This window comes from Xenopus laevis, chromosome 5L, assembly GCF_017654675.1.
Source record: "Xenopus laevis strain J_2021 chromosome 5L, Xenopus_laevis_v10.1, whole genome shotgun sequence".
In the NCBI taxonomy this organism is placed as follows: Eukaryota; Metazoa; Chordata; class Amphibia; order Anura; family Pipidae; genus Xenopus; species Xenopus laevis.
The window spans coordinates 44141691-44169424 of NC_054379.1; the positions used below are offsets into that span (position 1 = coordinate 44141691).

General features: G+C 39.1%; 1 protein-coding gene across 1 annotated transcript in view; it reads right to left on the bottom strand.

The window, feature by feature from the left end:
• Nucleotides 1-21691, bottom strand: part of vta1.L (vesicle (multivesicular body) trafficking 1 L homeolog) — a 117155-nt gene extending 95464 nt beyond the window's left edge. The window contains 1 exon segment of the mRNA NM_001094264.1: nt 21493-21691. Coding sequence (NP_001087733.1) covers nt 21493-21598 — 106 coding nt within the window. The 5' untranslated portion in view covers nt 21599-21691.
• Between the last annotated feature and the right edge of the window lie 6043 nt (nt 21692-27734).

Sequence of the window (27734 nt, forward strand, 5' to 3'; positions counted from 1 at the left end):
CATTTTAATAATACACTTTCCTGAAAATTTTGTTTGTGGGAAAATATACGAAAAAAACGTGAAAAATCCTATTTTTTCCGGATTTTTAATCCGAGTTTCACGATTTTTTCGGATTTTTCATCTGAAAACTCTGAAAACTTTAGGGTATTGCCAAAAACTCAGAGCACACCAAAAAATCATTGGGACTTCTCCCATTGACTTATATGCAACCTCGACAGGTCTGAGATGCCGGATTTTCCGATTCAGCAGCCTCATTTCCAGCTGCCCAACCCATACAGTAGTGATGTGTGGGTCGGGATTTCCCCTACACAAGCCCACTCTCCCTTGGCCCGCACTTCCGGGTTGCTTTTATAGACCCACGCCGCCCCGCCCCGCTGATGACATCACAAAAGGGTCGGGCCAAGCAGGCGCAGCATCTACAAAACCTGCGGGTATCGGACCCGCACATCGCTACCATACAGCCTGCTTTTCAAGTGGTCCAAAATGTAGGAACATTTCCTGCCCCAGCCTGAAGTTATTAGGTAGTGCAATTTTAAAGGGGTTGTTCACACGCCAAACACTTTTTTCAGTTCACCAGAAATAAAGACAATTTTCAATTGCTTATTTTTGACTGTTTTTCCAAAATTACATTTTAAAATGTAGTGTTACTGTCTCTGGCGTTTCGGTCTGGCAGCTCAGTAATCCAGGTGCAGTCTGAACTGTTACAATTTGCTAAATTAGTTGATACGTTTCTCAGCAGCATCTGTGGGATATTAAAAATGATTGTATCAATTATAACAGCTGCCTGTAATGAAACTCAGGGATTCTGCTCAGCAAGGCAAAATATAAGAAATGTATTAACTTATGTATCAGTTTAGTCCCATCCCCAGCGCTGCTTTAGAAAGACAGAAAAAATACAGAAAGAAGGTGTAATATGAAACTTTACTCTTCAATATTAGAAAAAAACAGTTACAAATACCAAAATAATTGGAAGAAATCATTTTTTCTTATGAACTATCTGAAAACAACTGAATTGGAAAAGCGTTGGAAGGTAAACAACTCCTTTAAAATATGATTCTACATTTTGTGATGGTATGGAAACATTTATCCATCTTTAAACTCCTATCTTGCTTTTTCAACTAGTATTTTAGCACCTGTATCCCTTGAATTATCTTTGAATCATAATCTGACCCACTGCTCTTAATGAAATGAGGTCTATATTGTGCCTCTTGTACTTTAATAACACGGATAATGAAGAGCAGGGGAGCTGAACTGCACAAGGCTGTCATCGTGCCACAAATAAATAAGTCTGCTATTAAAGGATTAGTGGTGGAACAGAGGCACCACAGGTAATAATCTGCACTAAATCCTAGACTGCTACACTTTCATTACAAGCTTGCTGTGGCAATATATAAATATAATCAGAGCTGTGTTCATCACTAAACATCATACTACCCCTGCTTGTCTGCAATGAAAGGGCCATATTTTGCCAAGAATGTGTTTAAGGCAAAAGGGCTTGTTTATTATAAGCCATCACACACCCAAACCGGCATCAAATAGTCAAAGCTCTTGCATTTAGCCCCAGTGCAAAGTAGGCAGTAATGGCAGCCACATTAATAAGGGTTGTGCATGAGGACAGAGATGGGCTTACTTCTGCCCCTTTGTGTGGCATTTCTATGACACTTTTTTGCCTAAGAGTCCTGTAAAGTCTGCTGCAGCTGTAACAGAGCAACCTAATAACCAGAAGCCAACACATGTTGATGCCAGCATAAATTACTCTGTAAATAACAGCATTAAGTATATGGCAGATTTTTAATCCAGTAAATGGAAAAAATAGGATCTAAAATTACTATGCTAGAATGCCCCACTGGGTAATAGGAAGATAGTGTTTTCACTGTACAAAACCACAGCTATTTAAGCATACTGGGTAAGGAAAGACTTAGCTGCTGCCAGACAGGATGCACACATAAGGTTCTATAACAGGTTATGTCAGAGGCAGTGCCATCGGAAATTCTCTAAAGCATAAAACTAGAACAGGTTTGTCAATATTTTATTTCCCAAAGATAATGTTTTGTCTTATAAAGTTCACAAATAAACAAGAAAAGGTGTTCTCTGGGTTTTGTAATTACTAATACAATTACAGTTATCTCTAACACTAGTACAGGTACGGGACCTGTTATCCAGAATGCTCGGGACCTGGGGGTTTCCGGATAACGGATCTTTCCGTAATTTGGATCTGCATGCCTTAAGTCTAATAGAAATTCATTTAAACATTAAATTAACCAAATAGGCTGGTTTTGCTTCCAATAAGAATTAATTATATCTTAGTTGGGATCAAGTACAACTACTGTTTTATTATTACAGAGAAAAAGGAAAACATTTTTAAAAATTTGGATAAATTGGAGTCTATGGGAGCCATTCCGTAATTCGGAGCTTTCTGGATATCGGGTTTCCGGATAAGGGATCCTATACCTGTATAAGCATTTGGGGGGGGTGATGATAATGGTTTCATTTGAGATCATGTTGCAAAGACAACTGCATAAACCAGTGACTAGGAAACTAACTTTTAGGGCAATGGCAGCTTGGGTGATTTGTAGCTGCCAGAGAAATGCACTACCCGCAGATGACAAAGAATCAGAAAAGGGCATTTCTACAATTTATTAAATGCAAAGACTTTTCACAGGATTAAAAAATAGATTAAAAAGGCGCACACCCTAAAAATAAAGTATGAGGTGCTAATCCATAGGTGACTCCCCATGAGGGTCTCCAAACATATATACAAAAGAACGGGCCACCTTTTTCTTTTTGATTATTTATTATTTGTGCCCGAGGAAGACCACTATGGTCGAAACATGTTGGGCTTAATTATTACTTTTGTAATTTCTGTTACCCCCTCTTTTTTTCTGTATTAAATATTATTTACTTTTTTTGAATTTTGAAATTTGTTCACAGGATTAATGCTGCTTAAGAAATATATGGATCATTATGTTCTCCTGTAAAGACAATGCACAGCAAAACTATTATGGAGTGACGGAAAGGTTAGCAAGAAAGATGTTCATTTTAGTCATTAAAGTTAGCTGGGTTAGCTGTAGCTTTTCTAAGGTACAAAGAGGTTAAAAAAATGCAAAAAGGCAATAAGGCAAGCTAAAAAAGATAATGACAAGCCATTGTTGCTAAGCGTAAAACAAATCCCAAATGGCATTTGGCTCATATCAGAACAATGTGACTCCTATCAGCAGAAAACTGCACTGACCTGGGGGCGAGCAGCACAAAGCAATCCTCTTCCTGTTTCTTCTTTCTTCACATGGGTGCCCATGTAAAGTAGAGTGAAAAGTCTAATTTTAACAAAAAAGCCAGCTTTATCGCTCTTCTGTGCATGCCTGGGGTAAGAAAGAAAGAAGAAGCGGAAGAAGTGGATCGCTCTGTGGTGATTGACGAGAAGAACCCCAGGCCGGTGCAGTGTTCTGCTAACAGGAACACTATCTCGGGGGGTGACTTTCCTTCTCCTTTAAGAGATATGGCCTCTTTGAGTCCTGCGGGGAACCAATTTCTAAACACTTTTTAGTTTTTTTACACGTGCTACTTCTTTCTGTAATCAACTGTGTATCTAGAGAATGAGCTCTTTGTAAACAACCCTCTCCCTTGCTCTCTTCTGATGTGTTTTTTTTTTTTTTTTGTTCTACAAAAAAACAGAAATCCATTCTGCAGGGGGTTTATATGCGCATGATAATCTTATTGACTATATCATCCTCCTCGCACCTCCTATATTCTCCTCCTTCATGTTGCTTACAGGAATAATAGGACGTTGGAAATTCAAAGTAAAAACATTTTTAAACTATAGACAAAAAGTCTGTTCAGCACAAGTCCTATCAACCAAACTCATGTTGAATAAGTAGCCATACTGCTGGGAGGCTGTGTGCACAAAAATTATGTTTTGTGCGCATTTTTTTTTAAACATACACTATTTTAAAAACTGTAAGCAGAGATGTAGGTGGGTTAGAACTTAGAATAAGCACATGTTGTCACAAAAAAATCTTTGTATGCTGGACATATGTGTGTCTATGCAAAGAGAAAACAGTGTATACTGCTTGTTTAATATACCGTATATTATTTTTTTTTAATTTTTCATCACTGTTGTTGACATTAAGCAGTATATCTTTTGTGCAAGGTTCTCTTTCTGAGTTTCTCATAAAAGTAGAAATAACAAGAAATTAGGGCAAGTTCAAAGGAATCCCAGAACAAGCGACTTTCTCTCTAGATGCAGGTACATTTGCCCATATCAATAGGAATTACATTAGAATAAGCCAACAATGGGCTTCTTGTCCAGACCCACTGCATTAAACGAGACAAAGACAGCTGTGTTCCACCACTTTATGCTCTTACTTTTGGCAACAGAATACGTCTAAGTCTTGGACTTTTACTTTCTATAATGCAGAAGACACTGACCGTTATCCCTACTGCAGCTTTAGGTTTTCAATATTATCTTCTGATTTGTAAAATCTTCCGTGTGTAAAAATGTGGGAACCTATCATCATGGAAAAGTCAGCACTGAACCTTGACGTTTTCTGTAGCTCTGGATGGAATCCAATCTTCCAATTAAACTGCTTCCACATAATGGCATCCTTGTACTTCGGCAGGCAGACTATGCAGGCTAGATTCTTTGCAAAGGCATTCCTTTCTGCTTCCTGTCTTCCTTCCTTTTAAAGATAGTAATGACTGGGGTAAAAGGGATCAACTCATTTTTTTAATATAGATTTTGCTTTACACTTTATACTTTCTAGATAACGTCTACATAGTTCAGACCTTTACTTCTTAATATTTGGTACACTTTGATAAATATTCTGCCCTTTCACTGGAGTGTGAGGATCTTTTGTAATCTGAGGAGACTACAATATTTACAATATATCCAAATGAACATTGTCAAAACACCACAAATGGCACCACAAATTAATTTAATGTTTCTAGTTATTATGCATCTTATCCCAATCCAGCACTATTATCTTGTGGTTGTTATTTTTAAATCTCCACCTGGATGTCCCAGTACAACCTCTATGGCACACGTGCATATACACTATGACTCTATATATACATTCAAAATGTAGAACTATTGGTTTGAATGTGCGAGAGCAGAATGGATTTTGAAAGACCCGTCCCCTCTAAGTGCAAATTTCATAGACGTTCCTAGATCAAAACACCCCACATGAATACAAAAGAAGATTCAAAGCACTGCACCACAATGAATTATATATTTTGATTGCCAATACACGCCCCTAACCATTCTCCCCAAACTATATCTTGTAAATTTAGAGATCCCACAACTTAAACTGCAATAACAATAATAATCTTTCACCATATATTTTGCCAAATATAGGGAGGGGATGATTTATCATTTACCTGATATTTGTATATTAAGCAATGGTTATGAGTCACTTTTTTTTCTGGAGTGAAACTGTGATTATGATTGGAAAGCAAGGATTTGTACAAGTGATTATGCTCAGTGCTGTTAGTGAGCAGCACTGAACAATACATTTCCACAGGACTGAATGACATTTGACTGCTCAAAGCAGTCCAACAAGCTGCTGAATTAGCATATCTGTCTTCTAAATAATAATAATAATAATAAAGAGGCAGAGGACAGTCAGTTTGCAGGTAAAATGCATAGAAAGAGCATATAGGATAAGAAGATACTGTATTTAAATTGAAATTCAAAAACACTCCCTTAATATAAAACATAAAATGTAGTGTTCATGTAGTATGCGTTACACTTATAATTTTATAAGTACTCAAGGATATGGACAGGTCACTCGTCTCTTGTATTCTCTCTCATTAAAAGGGGTATCTCACCTTTAAACTAAACTTTAGTTCCAAAATGTCTTATTCTTTGCAACTTTTCAATTGGTCTTTATTTTTTAATAGTTTCTTCCTCTTCTCCCTTCCTATGCTTTAAAGGTGAATTAAAACCTAAAAAGGAATATGGCTAAAAATGCCATATTTTATATACTGAACTTATTACACACCAGCCTAAAGTTTTAGATTCTCAATAGAAGCAATGGTCCAGGATTTCAAACTTGTCCAAGTGGGTCACCATCTTGGAAAGTGTCAGCGACATTCACATGCTCAGTGGGCTCTGAGCAGCTGTTGAGAAGCTTAATTTGTCGTCACAAATTATCAAGTAGAAAATGAGGTTGACCTGTAATATAAGATGATGCTACAGGGCTTATTATTAAATTCTGATGCTAGTTCCACTGGTTTCTGTGCCGTCCTGTAGTAATTATCTGTATTAAGTACAAATCAGCCTTATATTGTGACATTTATATTCTATTTGTACTTTATATTTTGAGTGGGTTCCTATGCTCAGTAAGTGACAGCAGCACAGAGCCTGTGCAGTGAATCAGCAGAAAATAAGATGGGGAGCTAATGGGGCATCTTTGGAGGCACAGATCTTTACTGCTAAAGGGCTGTGGTTGCCTTGGGCTGGTACAGGAGCCCAGAACATGAAGTACAACATTTCTAGCCTACTTCTTTAGTTAGGCTTTAATACTCCTTTAAAAAAGGGGTCACTGGCCCTGGCCAGAAAACAAACACTCTGGGGCTACTATTTGATTTTTTACATTACTTATTTTGTTACTTATCTATCTATAGAGGCCTTCTGCTATTAATCTTCCACTCTGCCATTCAAACCACTGAACTAGTTACTATGGTAATTGGACCTTAGAAACTATACAACTGCCAAACTTTCAAACTGGAGAGCTGCTTCACAAAAATCTAAATTAAAAAATGATTGCATATTGCCTCAAAATATTAACATTCTAAAAGTTAATTTAGAGGTTAACTACCCCTTTAAAAAAAAAAAAAATTTTGCCTGGAAGGCAAGTGCTAAAGCGATAGACACACCACAGTGTGAAAAGTGCCAAAAAATTCAACTTGCTGCCCTTTTTTGCACTTAGCACACGTGCCGTACGTAGGCTATGATCTCTATTACCGTATATACTCGAGTATAAGCTGACCGAGTATAAGCCGAGGTACCTAATTTTACCTACGAAAACTGGGAAAACTTATTGACTCGAGTATAAGCCTAGACACAACTACAGCCCTGTCTCCCAGCAGCGCATATTCCGCCAAAGCGACCCCCCCCATCGATCAACCGGACTTCTTTGCAAAGTTGATGGTGACAGAGAATTCCCAAACGGATTACTGTTTGCATTGTCCCACTGTCCCACTACCATGTGCAGAGGGTGCTGTGTGATATTGCCATCACTGTTAATCTTTCGTATAACCAACAGAGGGCGCTGTGTGATATTGCGATCACTGTTAATCCTTCATATAACCAACAGAGGGCGCTGTGTGATATTGCAGTCTCTCCCCAAGCGAACTGTTGGTATAGGAATGATTAAAAGTGACTGCAATCTCAGCTACTGCCTGCTGACTCGAGTATAAGCCGAGGTAGACTTTTTCAGCACATTTTGGATGCTGAAAAACTCGGCTTATACTCGAGTATATACGGTAATTCAGCAGTAAAAAAATAAACAATAAAATTCTATAAGCAAACATTGCTAAAGTCCATACTTTCTGAATACAGTTATTACCAGGGGGTATTTTTAGCCCTTGCTAAACCCAGAGGAGAAAGTGTGCATGAGGTAATGGGCAGCTCGGTGAAACGTATCAAAAACACCGTTCCCATCAGAATGATCTGTTATGTTCATTAGAAGGTATCGCATAGTAAAAAGTAACATTAGATAAATATACAACGTGAGATGTCATCCCTGGTTTATATTATATTAGAAACAGGTGGTACTATTTTGAAACAAAATACAAGGCGCTGTATAGAATTAATCTAGTGATCTCCAGCATGGCTGACACAAATCTCCTGCCTCTATGAAGTAAAGCCACGTTTTCAGATGGAAAAACATATGTAGCGTGTTGAAATCACTCCAAAGCAATCTGTAAGGACATGACGCTCACAATCCACATCTTCATAATGAGAATTGTTCCCCTGCATTTTATAACAAGGTGCACATGACAAGGTATCAGGAAACAAAGTGGCAGGCGAATAAATTCTTGGAAATGAGAATATTTCTTGTGTAGGATGAACTGATTTAAAGGGGTAGTACAGATTTAATTTAACTTGTAGTACATTATAGGATAGCCAATTCTAAGCATCTTTTCAAACGGCCTTCTTTTTTTTTATAGTTTTTGAATGATTTGCTTTCTACTTCTGACTCTTTCCAGCTTTTAAATGGGGGGTCATCTAAAAACAAATGCTCTGTAATGCTACTAATTTATTGCTTTTTATTACTCATCTTTCTATTCAGGCCCTCTTCTATTTATATCCCAGTCCTTTATTCATATCAATGCATGATTGCTAGGGTAATTTGCACCTAGTAACAAGATTGCAGAAATTGCAAACTGGAGCGCTGCACAATAAAAAGCTAAATAACTCACAAACCATAAATACTAAAAATGAAATCCAATGGCAAATTGTCTCAGAATATCACTCTTCATCATACTAAAAATGAATTTAAAGGCGAACAGTCCCTTTAAAGCCACACGTACAAAAAGCACTTTTGATTCATGGGGTGGCCGTCAGAGGTGCAATTTACAAGTGTTTACAGCTAGACTATGGCCACAATCCATCACTAATATAAAATGGACTGAGAAACACCAGTCGCTATAGTATAAAGACTATGTCTATGTTTTAAATCATGGAGTTGGTATCATTTATTTCCATAGGGATAACAAATTCTTCAGGGCTTTACAGAGTTTACACATCATTCCCTGACCCAGTGGAGCTTACAGTCTAAGTCCCTATCACATTCGCACACACTATGGTCAATTTTACTACTTGGAGGAATCCCACACAACTACAGAGAGAACAAAAGTAGTTCCCTAGCTGTAATCAAACCTAGGACCTCAGCTGTACAAATAACAATGCTAAGCACTGCAACAATTACTTTGTAGCTGTTTAAAGAAATGAATGAACTACTACTTGATAGCATTAGCCTAATAGTGTAATACCTACTGTAAGCACAACACAAAGCATTTTAACCACCAAAAGGCATGATATAATGACGTTCTGCCTACAGTAAGGTAACCCTTGGTTACATGACTGATATACTCTATCATATTCAAGAATTCCCCTGCATGCTGTTTCCAAGGAAATATATAACAAAACATAATTTAAAACCAATTAAAGCTCATTAGGGCTGCGCCAATGAAAACAAATTGACTTCTTTAGAGAGAGCAAGGGTTTGACCTCATAAAAAGAAAAGAAAAAGTAAATTTTTTTCCTAATCCCTTAACTCACACTGTACATCACCTCGTGCAAGGACCCCCTCCTTCCCACATACATTCTGAGATCCTCTAAACTCAAAGGAAAAATTAATCTCTAACACTTTTATTGTCCCAGATGATATAATCAAGGATATCTGGACCGGTCCACAGAAGCCAGCAACACGATTTTTACAGACAGTGTGCTCCATTCCCCCCACTCAAAGGCAATGGAGTCAGGGAAATTAATAACCAGTATATAAACCCCCCTTCACCCTTTGTTGCAACTGTTTTGTAACCAGAAGTCCATTGTGCATGGGTATTACCTTGGGACTTGGTAATCTAATTATCTACCTTGCAAAGAAATATCATGGAGTAGTTTCAGTTTTCCAGTTTAATTCAGAAATAACAAAAGCCATAGATATCTCATGATTAAAAAATTAAAACTACAGGGAAAAAGTTCTATTTATTAAACACATGTTTAACAAGTGGGTCTGCTGTGTCAACTTTTTACTGTGAGCTATGAACTGTGCAGATGAGTGGTGAACAAAGTGGTGAAGTGATACAGGTATAGGATTCATTATCCGTAAACCCATTAACCAGAAAGCATCCGAATGACGAAAAGGCCATCTCCCATAAACTCTATTTTATCCAAATAATCCAAATTTTAAAAAATGATCTCCTTTTTCTGTGTAATAATAATAAAACAGTAACTTGTACTTGATCCAAACTAAGATATAATTAGCCATTATTGGAAGCAAAACCTTGCTTCCAATGTTTAAATTATTTTTTATTAAGGTATGAAGATCCAAATTATGGACATCCTCAGGTCGCGAGCATTCTGAATAACATGTCCAATACCTGTACTATATAAACATTATGCAAACTATTTTTAAACAGTGACACCTACTGTTCATTATCAAATATAACATATATGTTGAGAACGTAAAGGCTCTAAATTATCAATAGAGGCCTGATTCACAGAGAAAGTTGCTACAATAATATTTTCAGATTAATAAATTAAAATAAGAAAGTTTTGAAGCAGCCAGAAGGATTTCACATCCAAGAATCCACCACTTTAGCCCTGAATAAGGAGAGGGAGGAGTGAATAGACCCCCTACAAGTCAGACTATCATGGTTTTAGTTCAATCTGAGCAATTATGTATGTCTATGAAGTTTTTTTTTTTTTCCCATAGGCCCAACTGAATAAGATCATATTAATGGGGGGTGGTCCCATTTAAAAGGCATTCTAAAGGGCACATTATAGCAACTGCATAGTGTTAAAACATATGGTGAAGAGTCTGCAGCAAGTAAAAGTATGTTTTGAAGTCACTATAGGAGCGAGTTATTACCTCTAGGGGTGGTACCAATACATTTTGCTCATTTAAGATTTAATAGCTAAAGATGTAATTAATTTTCCACAACTGTAGGAATCCGATACCCATGTGGTATTAATTGTGGAGCAAGGATTGGGACAGATCACAATGCATGGTGCTGAATATATTGCTACATGTACTGAAGGGTCACATGCCTCATAGCCTTCCAAAAGCAATTAAATTAAATACATAGGGAAACAAATATGAGGACGATATGTGCAAATAAATTCCTAATGACAAAAACTGTAACATCCACTGGAAACTAGGGAAAAATAAGCTGTACTTCATGTATTTATAGTGCATATTTTGGTAATGGACTCAACTTTACCGAACATGAACTACAAGTCAGTACAAGTGACACCAGTAACATTTCATTCTAGGGCTCTTTAATGAAACACATCTGTCTTTTTCGAGGAGCGCACAGAGTTTTGGCACAGTCTGGATGCAGCAGTGAACCTAAAGGGGGCTGGAGGTTGGCATTGTCTGGAATGTCCCTTAGCTTGAACCTCACTTAGATATGCAGATTAGAGAGTGCCAGGGTTATAACAATCTGGAAATCACGGGGCCCCGTACAACAACATTTTCTGTGCCCTCTGGTCCCTGCCCACCCCCAGCCTCCCCCCCAGATCCCGTCCACCCCACAGTAAAAAAGCCACACAGACAGTGCTAAAAATGGTAAAACACCCCACACACAATTTATAAAAAGCCATTGGTGGTCAAGACCCCATTATAAGTTTAAAAAAAACAGTGGCGGCCACACATTAAAGTTTTTAAAAATACATTGGTGGTCAGGGCCCCCCTACAAGTTAAAAAAAAATTTTGGCGGCCAGGGCCCCCATAAAAGTTTTTCTTTTTTAAACATTGTACCAAGTTTTTCTTTTTTAAACATTGTACCAGGGCCCCCATAGATTATTTTTAAAAAAAAACATTGGTGGCCAGGGGTCTATGCAGGGGTCTTTTGCGGCTTCTGGCCTTCAGCTTCGGCTCCTTTCATAGCTTCTGGTCTTTTCACAGCTTCAGGACATCAAGTTCGGGTCTTTTTGCAGCTTCCGCTCCGTTCGTGGCTTTGGGTCTTCTGCGTTTCGGGTCTTTGAGACTTCAGGTCTGGGGATCTTCAGAGGTTCAGCGCTGTTGACGGGGGCCCAGCTAATTAGATGCACAGCCGGGCCCCCCTTTAGGCCTGGTACAAATGTAGCCCCTGTGCTCCCCTTATGGCAGCCCTGGAGCCATGCGCTTACTGCATGCCTATGGCAGACTTGATTTATATACAGCGGTTCCTTATGCCCAGTAGTGCTTTGCTTAGTTTCCTGTGCAGCAATTATAACTGAAGTATGTGGGACAGGTAAATGAGCCTCAGTATGCCTCCTATACTGTCTCATGAAGCTGGGACTTAAAACACACGCATTTAAAAAAAATGAACACGATGTAAAAATCCAAGTTTCATTTATGACTCTATACTGCCATCTGCTGTAATCACTTTGGTAACAGGATAGTCGATCACTTGGTCCTGTGCAGCACATTAATAATATCTGGTGCCTGACACTATTTTATTGAAAAAAAATACAGTAAATTGCACATCTCTGATTTATACAAATACTAGGTAAAAAGATGGAAAAAGGAGGGTCCCCTTGTGCACCTCTTAATACAAGTCTTAAGCTGGCGAGTTTTTGAATGTGTGTGGATCGTACCGACATTTTTCGTGCCATGCCGATCGGGACCTGGGGTTTTCCATATAACGGATCTTTCTGTAATTTGGATCTTCATACCTTAAGACTACTCGAAAATCATGTGAATATTAAATAAATCCAATAGGCTGGTGTTGCTTCCAAAAAGGATTAATTATGTCTTAGTTGGGATCAAGTACAAGATACTGTTTTATTACTACAGAGAAAAAGGAAATCATTTTTTAAGATTTGGATTATTTCGATAAAATGGAGTCTATGGGAGACAGCCATTCCATAATTGCGAACTTATACCTGTATTGCGAACCTATACCTGTATTCATAATTTACCCTTAACACCTAAACAACGTAAATAAAAGCAGCACTGATCTGATGCCTGATAAGCAATTGAGAAAATAATGTTTGCAAACTACAAAACAGGATTTGGTGAGCAAAGGTTCTTATGCAAAGTTTTTAAGTTTCCCAATTAGCCCTGTAGCATTTTATCTATTAACCAGAATAAAAGCATGTGCCATTATTACTTTGAAATAACCCCTGTAGTTTAGAGATTCCAATATAACCCCTTAAAAAAGTGACTTTTGCAATACGGAACTATACGGAATAAATAAAAAATCTCTACTACAAAGTTGCAGCTTTTAAGAGACCCCTAAACTGAGTTTTTACATAATGATTCAAATCCTATGTGCCCCATAGAACTAAAATTGAGATGTAATCCAAATTCAATCTGATATTTAAGTCCTGGTTATCTATGATTAAATATATTGTAATATGGGGCCTATGCATATCCCAATGCTCATGTAGATAAGGGGAAGTTCGCCATTAAACTAACAGTGGGAAATTTAGTGCTCTTTGCATTAGAAAATGCAAACAAAAACCTCATCCTCTCTGTGGCTATTTTTTATTGCTACTTAGTGCCTATCTTTCTTTATAGACCCTATAAGGAAGGGCACTAGCAGGTTCTCATGGAGGAAAGAGGACGCTTATATAGATGAACTGGCAGACACAGAGGTTGGCTCTTAAAATTACCAGGAGTGCCTGTCTAAAACTGCTAATATCTCAGAAACCATTCAAGATAAAACTTATGAAAATTATTAGAGGGCATCAGATTAATTTGTTCCCCTTTATCAATCTCAAATACCAATCAATTCACTGAAAATAATTGTTTGAATCAACTTCCCCCATCATATGATATTATCATGAGTGGGGAAGTTGATTCAGACATTTATTTTCAGTGAGGATATGTATTGGGCAGCTTGGACACACGGTGCTGCTGTTGCTGAGCCATGTTCCCCACAAAACAGAATGTGTCCAGCTCCTTTTATTTTTCACATTCTGCCAAACCGACAAAACACATGGAATTTCATTAATCTGTCAATGCATTAAAACCTTTGTGACCATCAGGATAATTTCCATCCATGTTAAAATGGGAAATTATCCTAGTTCTGGGATGTTATAAAATAATGGAATCCTTTTCATCATTAGTCTGGCCTAACATTTTTTATTTTACTTTTTTAAGAAAACACACTACTATTTATACTTTTTTGCATAAAATATTTCCATACCATGTAAAGATTGCAGTGATTATGGGGCAGATTTATTGAGGTTTGAGGTGCATTTTCCAAGAAAATTAGAGTTTTCGGGTAAAAAAAACTCACATTTTTCGAGATTTATTAGACCCCAATCCTTGATATAGCTTCAATCCGAAAATACACCACCTAAAACCTGTCGGTGGAATGTAGAAGTCAATTGGCAGAGGTCCCTTCGAACAATTTGTATAGATTAACAACCTGCTTGATCAAGTTTTTTTCAGAGGGTTTTGCCAGAAAACTCAAATGATTTGAGTGATCGTTTTTGGATTGTGGGACTCAAATTCGCAGAATCAGGTTTTTCACATGCCAATTTTTTCTTAAATAAGATACCATTCGAGTTTCGAGTTCATTCGAAAAAAAAACAACTCTATAACACTCAACCTTTGATAAATAACCCTCCCATGTATTCATTTAGCCAAATATTACATCACTTTATTAGGTATTTGTGCCAATTAGAATAAACTGAGAAGTCAAGCTTATACAGGTTGTGCCAACCCTTGTCCTTATAAAACAGGACATAATTTGCACATTTTACTGTACCTTTGTGATTTCTTACCACCCATCTAGGTATTCCAGGGTTAATAAAGTCAGGTATAATTCAAGTACAGAACAGATGTTAAGAGGCAACTCAATGTGCTCATTCTCACGTGATATATTTTACCCATGATGCAACCAGGAAAATATGTACGGCACTACTATAAAACCATTGCCCTACTTCTGCAGATAGAGTTTGATACTGTAGCCAGAAAGCTTGCTGAATTTGTTACTCGCCTAACAAAGTGACCTTATTGTCAGCTGTTATAGGGAAAGCCAGTATATTTTGTGTATACTGTACTTCTCCTGTACACCCTGATGCTCAACTAAGTATAGTACCAAAGTGTTTGCATCCATCACCTTATTCACAATCTGACCAGAATAAAAGGGGTGGCTCACCTTTAAATTAGTTCAGTTGGTCTTCATTATTTTTTTTTTTTAGTTTTTAAATTATTTGGCTTTTTTCCTGACCCTTTCCAGCTTTCAAATCGGGGTCACTGACCCCCATCAAAAATCAAATGCTCTGTAAGGCAACAAATATATTATTATTGCTACTTTTTATTACTTGTCTTTCTATTCAGGGCCACTCCTGTTCATATGCCAGTCTCTTCTTCAAATCAATGCATGGTTGCTAGGATAATTTGGACCCTGCTGAAAAATGCAAACCGGAGGGCTGCTGAATAAAAATTGAAATAATTCAAAAACCGTAATGAATAGTTAATGAAAACCAATTGAAAATTGCCTCCGAATATGATTCTCTACATCCAAAAGACCAAATTTTAACAATAATCTTTAAATGCAGAAAATGTTCCTAAAATGTTGTATTTCTCTTAATTTTCTCTTAATTAAACACTCGGCCTTATTCAAAGATTGCTGTTGATACAATTCAAAGTACCCCAAGATATAATGAAAGCACAAGTGTAAAGGTCCCCATAGACGCAAAGATATTTCTTTGGTGAACGACCGATTTTAGTGCAATCCAACCAATTTGTCAAATTATCGTGAAGTTAGTAGGAATTGAAAGATCGTGCACCTTATGATTTTTATCCGACATCGGTCAGAAAATTGATAGGCCAGGTTAAAAAGTTTTATCGGTCACAGTGAAATCTATCTATGTTTGCAGGGCCAAGCAGGCAGCTACCCTCAATTTTCCTGGCAATTACGCTTGAAATGGTCTTTTTAGTTGATGGACAAATCCTACATTTAAACGATAGTTTCAAGATAAGCTTGGTCTCACGATAACGAAAAGATCTTTTAAAAATCTTTACATAAATGGCCAGCTTTAGCCTGTGTGCAGACACATGGAGCAGATTTTGAACAAAAATGCATACTTTGTTGCACCAAAATATGTGTGCGTGCAAATAGCCTTACAGTGAGGGGGTTATTTATCAAAGGTCGAATTTTAGAGCAATGTGAGTTTTTTTTTAGAACTTAAATGAACTCACAACTGGAATGGTTTCTAATTTAAGTAAAAACCCGAATGTAAAAAACTCAGTGAATCAGTGAATTTGGGGTTAACAACCGAATTGATCGAGTTTCCGGAGGAAAAAAACTCTTTTTGAGCTCAAAAATACCTTGAAACTAGGGATGCACTGGATCCAGGATTCGGCTTTTTTCCAGCAGGATTCGGATTCGGCCGAATCCTTCTGTCTGGCCGAACCAAATTCGAATCCTAATTTGCATATGCAAATTAGGGGTGGGGAGGGGAAATCACGTGACTTTTTGTCACAAAACAAGGAAGTAAAAAATGTTTTCCCCTTCCTACCCCTAATTTGAATATGCAAATTAGGATTCAGTTCGGTATCTGGCCGAATCTTTTGTGAAGGATTCGGGGGTTCGGCCGAATCCAAAATAGTGGGTTCGGTGCATCTCTACTTGAAACCTCAAATTTTTCGTGAAAAAACAACTCAACCTTTAAATGACCAGTAACATCAAAAAAAGTTTACAAAAAATTCGTTAGTATACAACGAAAAATAAACACCTTGACAAATTAAACTTCTAAATTGCAAAGCCTTTGTTTAGAAATAACTCTATCCCTGAAAGTGAAGCACACAACATACAAACTAAATTTCTAATTTTGAAGACTCCGAACTGTACTTTTCATAGACTTTAAGAAGGCAATCCATCAGTATTTCTAATCATCAATTACTTCTAAAAGTTAAGCAGCTGAATAATATAGCAAGCTACAACCTAATTCCAGGAGAAGCTTCTAAAAGATTCTTAAAAGGATACTGTCATTGGAAAAAAAAAATTTTTCAAAATGAATCGGTTAATAGTGCTGCTCCAGCAGAATTTAGCGCTGAAATCCATTTCTCAAAAGAGCAAACAGATTTTTTTTATATTCAATTTTGAAATCTGACATGGGGCTAGACATATTGAAAATTTCCCAGCTGCCCCAAGTCATGTGACTTGTGCTCTGATAAACTTTAATCACTCTTTACTGCTGTACTGCAAGTTGGAGTGATATCAACCCCTCCCTTTCCCTGCCCAGCAGCCAAACAAAAGAACAATTGGAAGGTAACCAGATAACAGCTCCCTAACACAAGATAATAGCTGCCTGGTAGATCTAAGAACAACACTCAATGGTAAAAACCCATGTCCCACTGAGACACATTCAGTTACATTGAGAAGGAAAAACAGCAGCCTGCCAGAAAGCATCTCTCTCCTAAAGTGCAGGCACAAGTCACATGACCAGGGGCAGCTGGGAAATTGACAACATGTCTAGCCCCATGTCAGATTTCAAAATTGAATATAAAAAAATCTGTTTGCTCTTTTGAGAAATGGATTTCAGTGCAGAATTCTGCTGGAGTAGCACTATTAACTGATGCGTTTTGAAAAAAAACATGTTTTCCAATGACAGGATCGCTTTAAAAGAGCTGCCAATAACATATTCTCATATTGACGGAACGGATACCCACGGCACAAAGATATAGATCAGGACTTTCCAGCCAAATAACATAGATTTTATTAGTACCGGTTTGGCTGCTTTAACACTGCTTTTCACAATACATGTCTGACATTACACAGCTTTTGAATTGTAACTGCAATTGCAACAAGAAATAATCCCAGGGACATGGTAGGAGTAGGAAGTGTCAGGGAGCCGGGATGCTCCCACCAGGGAGGTTGTCAGGATCAAGGAGGAAGCCTACAAGGGAGTCAAGGTCGCGGTGTCCAACAGGGGTAAACCAGAAGAATAATCAAAGTCCAGGCAAGGGTTCAAGGGCAGGCAGAATAATCAGCAAAGTCCAAAGTCCAGGCAAGAGGTCGGCAACAAACAGGAACAAGATTAGTCTCAAAATAGCAGACAGGAAACCCAGGAAACACACAGGAACGAATCCTATACTTGGGCGCCATTCTGGCGTCTTGGTAGGGCTTTTATATTTGAATTTGGCGCCATAGTGACGTCATCGGCGTCCTTGCGCCGACGTCGACGCGCTGACGTCATTGCGCCAGCGCCGCTACCCACGTGGCGGCCATGGGCGCCTCCATTTTGGGAGCGACGCCGGCAGGGGAGGACGCGCCGCCCGGAGCTCCTGGACCTGCTCCGGGCGGCGATCGTGACAGGAAGGCCTTGATATATAACATGGTAGCTTATGATGAACAGGACATTTTAAATAATTTCAAGTTGAAAAACACACTACAAAAAGTAGTACGTTCGAGCTCCAAACATTTTCCATTGATCAGAATCAGGTTAATAATACACAAATTATTGTTATAAAATGGCCCTATTGTTGGTTCTTCAAAAACATCCAGACCATCAAACCATCTTTCATTCAGAATCTTCTCCTAATCACTTATCATCAACCTTGTGCAAGGTTTTGATGATGTAATCATTCTCAAAACCCAAACGTTTTGAGAACTATTAAATCACCAAAACCTTGCACAATGGGAAATGGATTGCTAGTAGAATGTTCATTAGTCACATATGAAAGATCACAGCAAATTTACCTTCACTGAAAAAATTATTATATTTTCGTTATACAACCCCAACATATTATGCTGCGCTTTATAAAGAATGCTCAAACATTCAACAATCAATCAACCACTATGTTGGAGGAAAACCCAGAAAACTCAGGGATTATATAAAGGTTGATGTGCATATTGCCTGGTCAAAATCTGGTCTCTATTTCCAAACTCAATTTTTTAATTACAAAGCCTTTTACCATCAGTTCTTTTCATATTTCTAATTCCTATTCATTGAAGTATGACAAATATGCAGAACAGAATTATATCAAATAAATTGCAAAGAAAAATAAATGTTAATAATTACATAATTAATTATAAAATGTTTCATCAGACATTACCTTTTACATTCTTTACTTTTTAAACTCCTCCTTATATGTAGCTAACTTTAGCTCTCTTCCAGGCAAGATTCCACCTACAACAATGCCTTGCAAGTCATTGCAGGAATTGGAGTCTTTTCTGGTGGTGAGATTACTTTGGCTACATTATGACAACAGTCAGGACAAACCATGCAGAGAACGGTAATGGTCACTATCTGCTTTCAGGGTAGTACAGGTATGGAAACGGTTATCCAAAATGCTCATGACCTGGCTTTTTTTAGATAAAGGATCTTTCCATAATTTTGATCATCTGGATAACGGAGCCTATACCTGTATCAACATTTAAAAATAACTTAAATAATTTCAACATTTTCCAATATATGGGTGGAGTTTCGATTTGAGAACCCCTCTAATAGCGATGTGCTGGTTTTTACTCTTTAGGTTATCCTCAAATGTTGGAAAAGCATATTTTGTCACCATATGATACAAGGTGCAGTATATGCATAACCTCATTAAAATACTCCATGCTTATATAAACGGTGTAGTAATCTAGTGACATAGTAAGGGAATAAAGTTAAAATAAACAGTGGGAAGAGATGTGCAAGTGATATAATAAGTGTATAAATGAAAGGGTAAAAGTAAGCTAAAAAACATATAATGGGCGAGGAAGCTAGAATGGAGATCTACAGAGTAGAATAGAAATGAGGTGACAAACTAAATGAATGGTATAGAGAGGGGTGAATTTAAAAAAAAAACATACTACGGGTATGTAAACTGTTCCAGAATGTTTGGGACCTGGATTTTTCTGCATACAGATCTTTCGGTAATTTGGATCTTCATACCTTAAATCTACTACAAAATCATGTAACACATCAGGTTACTGGTTAAATTAAGGAATATTGGCCTAGAACATAATATTTGTACATGGGTAGGGAACTGACTGCAGGATTAAAAAGAGTTCTGGTAAATGGAACTTTTTCTGAATGGATCAGTGTTGTTAGTGGAGTACCTCATGTGTCTTTCCTTGGTTCTGTGCTTTTTAATTTGTTTATTAATGATCTTGAGTTGGGCATTGAAAGTACTATCTCTATTTTTGCTGATGCTATTAAATTGTGCACAACTATAAGTTCCATGCAGGATGCTGCCACTGAGCAAAGCAATATGACTAAACTGGAAAAATATTGATAAAAAGTGCCAATAAAACATAAGGTTTGCCAGTTAAGCAAGGGATATTATTTGTTGAGAGTCACAGTGCTTATACCTTCACCTTGTTTCCCAATATTCTTCTGAATGCCTGTTACTGATCTATTTATAATGCTGTGTAAAAAGTGGAGTAAAACATTACCGGCGATGTTGACCATACCAACCAATCCTTACATTTCAACAGTTAGAAAATAAAAGCAAAGATATCATTGGTTGCTGTGAGCAACATCATCGGAAATGCTTCACTCCACTTTTTACACAGCATGAGACCCAGTCACCTACAACCTCCCAGCAAGCCTCTTGTGCTCCCTGTATCTGCCCCGAATCTACACAGCATAAGAGAGACCTGGGAAACAGGCAGCTTTGCAACTTGAGATTCCCACATCTATGATTAATAGTTGAGCAGTATGAAAATTAGACAGTGTAGGGCCCAGGGCTAAGGTGTAAGGGCACAAACTGCACAAATGGTAGTTGTACTTGCGGTTAGTGATCTGATCTACAACAGGAGGCTCTTGCACCAAACTTAAAATGTTAGCTCAGTTGGGATGGACATATGAAGTTATAGAAGAAGAAAATAGAATAACATTGTTAAAAATCAGTTCAAAAAGAGACTACCATATGAGGAAAATACAAGCAGGAGAGTGAGAGGTACAGGGGAAGAGCAAGAGATACAGGGGGCGAGAGAGAGGTACAGGAGGAGAGTGAGGGGTACTGGAAGAGAGTGAGGGGTACTGGAAGAGAGTGAGGGGTACTGGAAGAGAGTGAGGGGTACAGGAAGAGAGTGAGGGGTACAGGAAGAGAGTGAGGGGTACAGGAAGAGAGTGAGGGGTACAGGAAGAGAGTGAGGGGTACAGGAAGAGAGTGAGGGGTACAGGAAGAGAGTGAGGGGTACAGGAAGAGAGTGAGGGGTACAGGAAGAGAGTGAGGGGTACAGGAAGAGAGTGAGGAATACAGGAGGAGAGAGAGAGTTACAAGAGGGTGAAAGAGATATAAGAGGGTGAAAGAGATATAAGAGGGTGAAAGAGTTACAAGAGGGTCAGAGAGGTACAGAGGGTGAGTTAGAAGTACAGGAGGGAGAGAGAGAGTTACAGAAGGTGAGAGGTACAGGAGGGAGTAAGAGATATAGGATGGTGAGGCGGGTACAGGAGGGCGAAAGAGAGATACGAGAGTTGAGATAGAGGTACAGGAGGTGAGTGAGAGGCACAGAGGGTGAGTGAGAGGTACAGAAGGGTGAAAGAGAGGTACGGGAGTTGAGATAGAGATACAGAAGGGTGAGTGATAGGTACAGGTTGGTGAGGCGGGTACAGGAGGGTGAAAGAGAGGTACAGGTGCAGGCGTGAGTGAGAGGTGCAGGCGTGAGTGAGAGGTGCAGGGGGTGAGTGAGAGGTGCAGGGGGTGAGTGAGAGGTGCAGGGGGTGAGTGAGAGGCATAGAGGGTGAGTGAGAGGTACAGGAATTGAAATAGAGGTGCAGGAGATGAGTGAGAGGTACAGGGGGTGAGTGAGAGGTACAGGGGGTGAGTGAGGGGTGCAGGAGTGTTTCGTGCAACCAAGGCGTCATAGTGCAAAAGCAGCACTCACAGTAATATGCCACCACTGGGTCCCTCTTGTCATGCTCCTGGGCAGTCCTCAAGTGATGCTGAAGAGATCTGAACTGCGCCGGTAGCGCGGGCAATAGGTCGGCCATGCTGCAGGGACAGGAATACAGATCAGCAGCTACCGATTCTACTAGCGCCTCACACCTGAGAGCCTGTCAGTCAGTCAGATAACAACAATCCCCACGCCACACACTGACACAGCAACTCTTCCGCTTCCGCCTGCGAGTGGGCGGGGATAGCAGTAGGGAATGTGAACTGGAGGAAGTCGTAAACTGTGCGCCGTGTTGCGGAGAAGTCAATGCTCTGAACTCGTTTTACTTTGTGGTGAAATGAAAAGTAGTATTTGCGAAAAGCTTATGTATTTATAACTACACTACAGTCGTTGGACGAGGATTTTCCTGCATTCGATTGAATTGTTACATAAACAGAAGACCATGAGGAAAAGGAAATGAATGTGAAGCAGAGGGTGGCAGCAGCCTGTATAATGTTAAAATCAATGATTCCTATACTACTTTGCCTTTTGAAGTGTGTTTTTTAATCACTAGTATACTCCCTGGTTTATACATTAGCATTTGGAACGTTATAGGCTGCTGGACACATTGGGGGAGGGGAGAAATAAGGCATTGCATACACATACCTCCCAACATTTTGGAAACGGAAAGAGGGACAAAAATATTTGTCACGCCCCTTTTCTGTGGTGACACCCCCTAATTACCATGTCCATTTTACTAAATTTGCCAGGTTATGAAAGTTTGAACCAGGGCCGTTTTAAGGCCTTGGTGGGGCCTGAGCAAAGAGTCCATACCTCCCAACATTTTGGAAGTAAAAAGAGGGACAAAAAAAATGTTCGCGCACGTAGCGCAGCAATTTTTGACCACACCCCTTTCTGTGGCCACACCCCCTAATTACCATGTTTGTTTTACAAAGTTTGGCAGGTTATGAAAGTTTGAAAATATTTCTCCTTATCTAAACTGTGTTTTTGTGTCTCAAAATTGTTACAAAGTATCTTATTTGCATCTGTTAGCTGTTCTGGGCTCTCTGCTAAAAGCCAATTAAGTGAGAAACTTTGTTTCTTTTTCTGGCTGTTCAGTGCAGAGAAAAGAGGGACTTTCCAGTACAAATGAGGGACTGCGGGTTGAGCTGTCAAAAGAGGGACTGTCCCTCCGAAAAAGGGATAGTTGGGAGGTATGAGAGTCAATTCATCTTACTCCCTGTGTGCATCCCCTCCCTCCATCTTCCTCCCTCCCTGTTTCCACCCTTCCGTCTTCCTCCCTGAGTGTGTCCCCTCCTTCCGTCTCCCCCCTGCGTCTCGCCCCGCCCTCCCAATTTTTCGGCGCAGTGGGACCTGGGCAGACGCCCCTTAACTTGCATTGTTAAAGCGGCCCTGGTTTGAACACATTTCTGTAGTTTTTGTTTTATTGCAGTTTTACTAATGAAGGTGAATTGCCCTTTAAAGAATAAGTAAAGCTTTTTTTCCCATCTCTCATATTACCCTAAATAGTCCCCTAGAATAAGCAACCTTAAGCTGGCCACAGACGCAAAGATCGGATCGTATGAATCAATGTACGATCGGACTTTCCCATCTCCCGACCTGCCACTAACCATTCAGATCAAATAAAGTAGTAAAAGAACAGATCAGCCAATGTTCTGCCCCTGACAGCAATCGTACGATAGTTATGTCCAACCAAAGCTAGTGACAGTCTCCCACTGAAAATCGTACGATCGGCAATACACGCAGAGATATTATCGGCAGCCGACAGAAATCTTTTAACCTGTCCGATTGACCAAACGACCGATCACCGCCGGACGAAAAATGTCGGGACTCCACATACGTTCCGAAAATCGTACGAATCCTCGATTCGTACCATGAGATCCTTGCGTCTATGGCCAGCTTAAGTCCCAATATTTCTTCTGATATGGTTTCTGAATAATCAATTGCAATCCCCACCTGATTTCACCTTTCTGTTCCATCGTGAAGCCCCTTCCCCTCTGAGAGCTCTTCTTATTTATATCTTATCAGGAGACAGCTGCACTCCCACGTGAATGTAACAAAGATGCAGAAGCAAAAGTGCAAGGCAGCTTTTTTTTTCTTCATGTCAGTCTGCATGACTTACTGCTGGATCTGGTTCATCCTCTCCCCCACAATGAAAAAGAAGCGTGTGGGTTTTCTCATAGAGCGGGTCTTTACTGAGCAGTGCGCACATGTTCTGCACGGTGAGCACTATTACCCTTACAGTCAGCGCACCCCCGTGCTGAAGAGATGACATGCGCCTGCTTCCTCCTTCCTACATATAGCGGTGGTGGCTGATGACTGCAGCTACCTGTGGATAATTTCAAATATGGCGCCTGTCACCAGAGTAACGAGGAGAAGTGCGGTACATAAATAAATGTGAAGTTAGCGGGGTTTTTTGGCTGTGCAGAGAAATCGGGACTTTCCAGTAGAAATGCGGGACTGTGGGTTGCGCTGTCAAAAGCGGGACTGTCCCGCTCAAAACGGGACAAGCTGGGAGGTATGGTTATGGAACCACACCAAAGGGCTGCAAATGCTGTCCCATGCTAATCACAGGCCAGAGAATGAAGGGCTATGCACATGACACCACATGAAAAATAGTATTTCTCTAAAGAAAAATTAACATATAAAAATAATTATTTTCTCTCTCCTGTTTTTCCTAGACTAATGGTTTGAATTTTGCCTAAGGAGTCATTAGGGGTCATTTACAATACAGAATGCAGTGCACAATGTGCATAAAAGTCAGCAATTGGCTAATTTGCACACTGCACCCTTGGATCAGGCAATCGCTGAGTAGACAGAACCTGATACTAGAGGGACGGGCAGCATCCCCAGCCTGCCTCCTAACTTGTGCATCATTTGGATGTCGATCAGAGGTACATCCTTACCGAAGGCTAGCTGCACCTCCTGAAGTAGTGTTCAAATTTGCCTTGGGGTGCAAGTTCTAATTAAGTGAGCACTAAGGAGCGCACACTTGTGACCTGTCGCGCTCTAGCACTTATGCCCCAGGGTATAATAAATTACCTTTATCATCTCAGACTGACCGGGTAGGACCTGATGCTTATTTACCATATAGGCACTCGAGGACCTGTGCCTAGCACAGGAGCTCTAAAGCCTATATAGTAAAAGAAAACTTTCTGGGAAAAACCCCGCTTTCCAGCTGCCCAATACTTTTGTATCAATTCCGGCACCAGATGTGGGGGGGGTCTATGGTTGCCACCTGGCCTGTAAAAATGATGGTTAATACCAATGTTATTAATAAGGAAAAAAGATAAATATATAGGGAGGCTGGTATTTTTTTCCAGAAAAGTTAGTAACCCTTTAGTGTCGTGTGACAGAACTTACATCACACATGTGTCACAGAGGGGCCTAGGGCATCACCAGATCGAAATACACTGTTGGGTAGAGCCATCATTTTACTTTACAATAGCCCTCATATTATAATCCACTAACAATAAGATAGCAAGTGGAAAGGCCTCGCTATCCAGGCGGTGTGTCAGATGTCACTAGGGCATGATCTACTAGACTGAGCCCAAAATAAAATGTTCTATAGTAGGAAAACATCCTTACTGTATTTAATAGCCTGTAGTGTTGCATAACTGATGATGATATAGAGAGAGTTAAACCAGGACTATTTTACCCCTATATTCTTCCCCTTTTCTAGCACAAAATTTTATTTTATGGGAACCTTTAAATTAGATGTTTTATATACAAGGTGATCTTACACTTAGACTAAACCCTTGTCTAGTTATAAATTACTTGTCTTATTACTGCTTGCTGAAGCAGACACACTACAAATGTCCCTTGGGTTCACAGGTTAATTTTGATTTCAATACACAGAATAAAGGTTTGTGCACTTGAAATCTGACTGCAGGGGTAATAAAACAAAAGCAACCATCCATGCATAGGCTGTGACGTGTTCCCTGGAACAAAATGAAGCACAATCAACACATTAAATGCAATATTAGGATAAAATGTATTTCAGAAACATATGCATACACATACAGATATCTTTAATAAAGGTGCATCAAATATCTTGTAGGCAAGTGACAAAAATCAATATATATATTAATGTGTCCACAGAAGCGGTATTTCTGTATATAAAGGTTTCTGAGTGCACACAAGTGCACCATTTATTGAGAAAAGCTGCCCAAGTTAATCGTAAATAGACTTTTTTTTTGCATTATAAATATGCCCCTTTCAGAGCAATTGTACTCTCTATACAAACTATTCCGGTCCCCTTCATTCTGGAAGTACAGGAGGAAAAGGTAGGAAGGGGGCAGGGGCCGCCCAGAAGCTCCTCTGACTATAGCGTTGAAGGGTTTCTGGGTTTTTTTTAATTATTGGCCTTGATAATGTGCCTTTTCAGGCTTGCCACCAATAATACTATGTGGGTGCCAAGCACTGGCACCAGCAACTGAAAAACATTGCAAAGCTTCTATTTCATCCTTACTCTTATTTTTACTAATTATAATTATTTTTTGGCCCTCTGCTATTTATCTTCAATTTTTACTTCCTAATTGCTAGAGTAATTAGGGTAAATACTGTGTTTTCTTTGCTGGCATTAAACCAGTGCAGATTAAACATTCACTTATGGTAGCCATACACGGGCAGATAAAGCTGCCGATATCGGTCGTTTGGACCAATTTGACAGCTTATCTGCCCATGTATGGGGGCTTCCAAGGGGTCTTCCCGATCGATATCTGGCCACAATATCGATCGGGGAGATTTGATTTTTGACCGACCCGTCGGAGCCCCTTGGCGTATTGTAATTTGATCGTTCGGCCATACGGCCGAACATTCGAATTACCCCCAATATAGCCATGCCGTTAGTGGCATATCGGGGACAGATCCGCTCGTTTGGCGATGTCGCCAAACGAGTGAATCTTTGAGTCTATGGCCAGCTTTACTCCAATATGCCCCATACTGCAGCAGCATTGGCAGACATAGTACCCACCTATCAGTGCAAACACAGGGCAGATCTCACTGCAAAGACGTGACTCTATGTATTTTTGTGCTGACATTAACAGATAGATGCTATGCCTGCCAGTGCTGCTGCGTGATATGCCCTGGATGTATTTTCCACATTTGCAGCTTTTTTTCTCTATAACACTGTATAGAAGTACAAAAGTACAGGGCAAGTCTTTTCATTGTCACAAGCACTCATGTTTAATGTGTCCAGTTAAAATAGTAAATCCTCAAATGCTGAAAACTTTCTTAGTAAATTGTCATGAGCAGAACATTTTTAAAAAAAATGTTCTGCCCTGGTTGTAAATCCCTATGAAGCACTGCCATCTTGTGGATTGTAGCCATGCTATCATGCAAATACTCTCAGTAGAAGAGGGAAAATAGATTTTAAAGTAAAAACATTTAGCTCTGGGATTCTAAAAGATATAAACATTAAAAGCATTTCTACTGGTGTTAAAATGATCATACCAAGCTATCCATGGGCAATGTCTATGTAAAAATTCTCCTTAAAGGGGTGGTTCATATTCTTCTGAAACTTTCCAGCTTTCACATGGGAGTCACTGACCCCATCTAAAAAAATAAATGCTCTGTACAGCTACAAATGTATTGTTATTGCTACTTTTTATTGACTTTATATAGAGGAAATAGTAAAACCCCTCTCTTCACCACTTAACCAATTAATAATCTATGGCAGCTGACAAAGTACTATGTGCAATTATTAAAATTTGATTAAAGTTATCCGTGATCACAGGTATAATTCATTAGTCATTAATTATTATCATAAAAAATACTTGCGAAATGATTTGATTAAAGTGCTTCTGCTAAATTAAATTAGTGTTAAACACTCTTCTTGAACTATGATGCATAGCCTAGCATATGTTACTCCCAAGGGGACACATCAATTCAGTTTGTTAATTAGATTTTGTTAATTTTCAATTATGTGTGGATCAGTAGCCTTAGACACCAACTCTACCCAAATATATCTAACATTTCAGTTAATTTACAGATTTGACCATTGCCACTTACATACCACGAAATGCGTAAAGCTAGTTCCCCTGCCCGCTTACACTTAAGTATTCTTAACATGGATTAATAAAGTTAACTGGTTTTATCCAAGTTTGGTTTCCCCAAGTTCATCCCTACCATCAAGTTTGTTTGGGAAGTTAGTATCTGTGGTGTTGGCACTGTGGTACACTGATGGAAAAGTAATGGATTCTGTTTTACAACAAGAATTAAATAGTTATCAA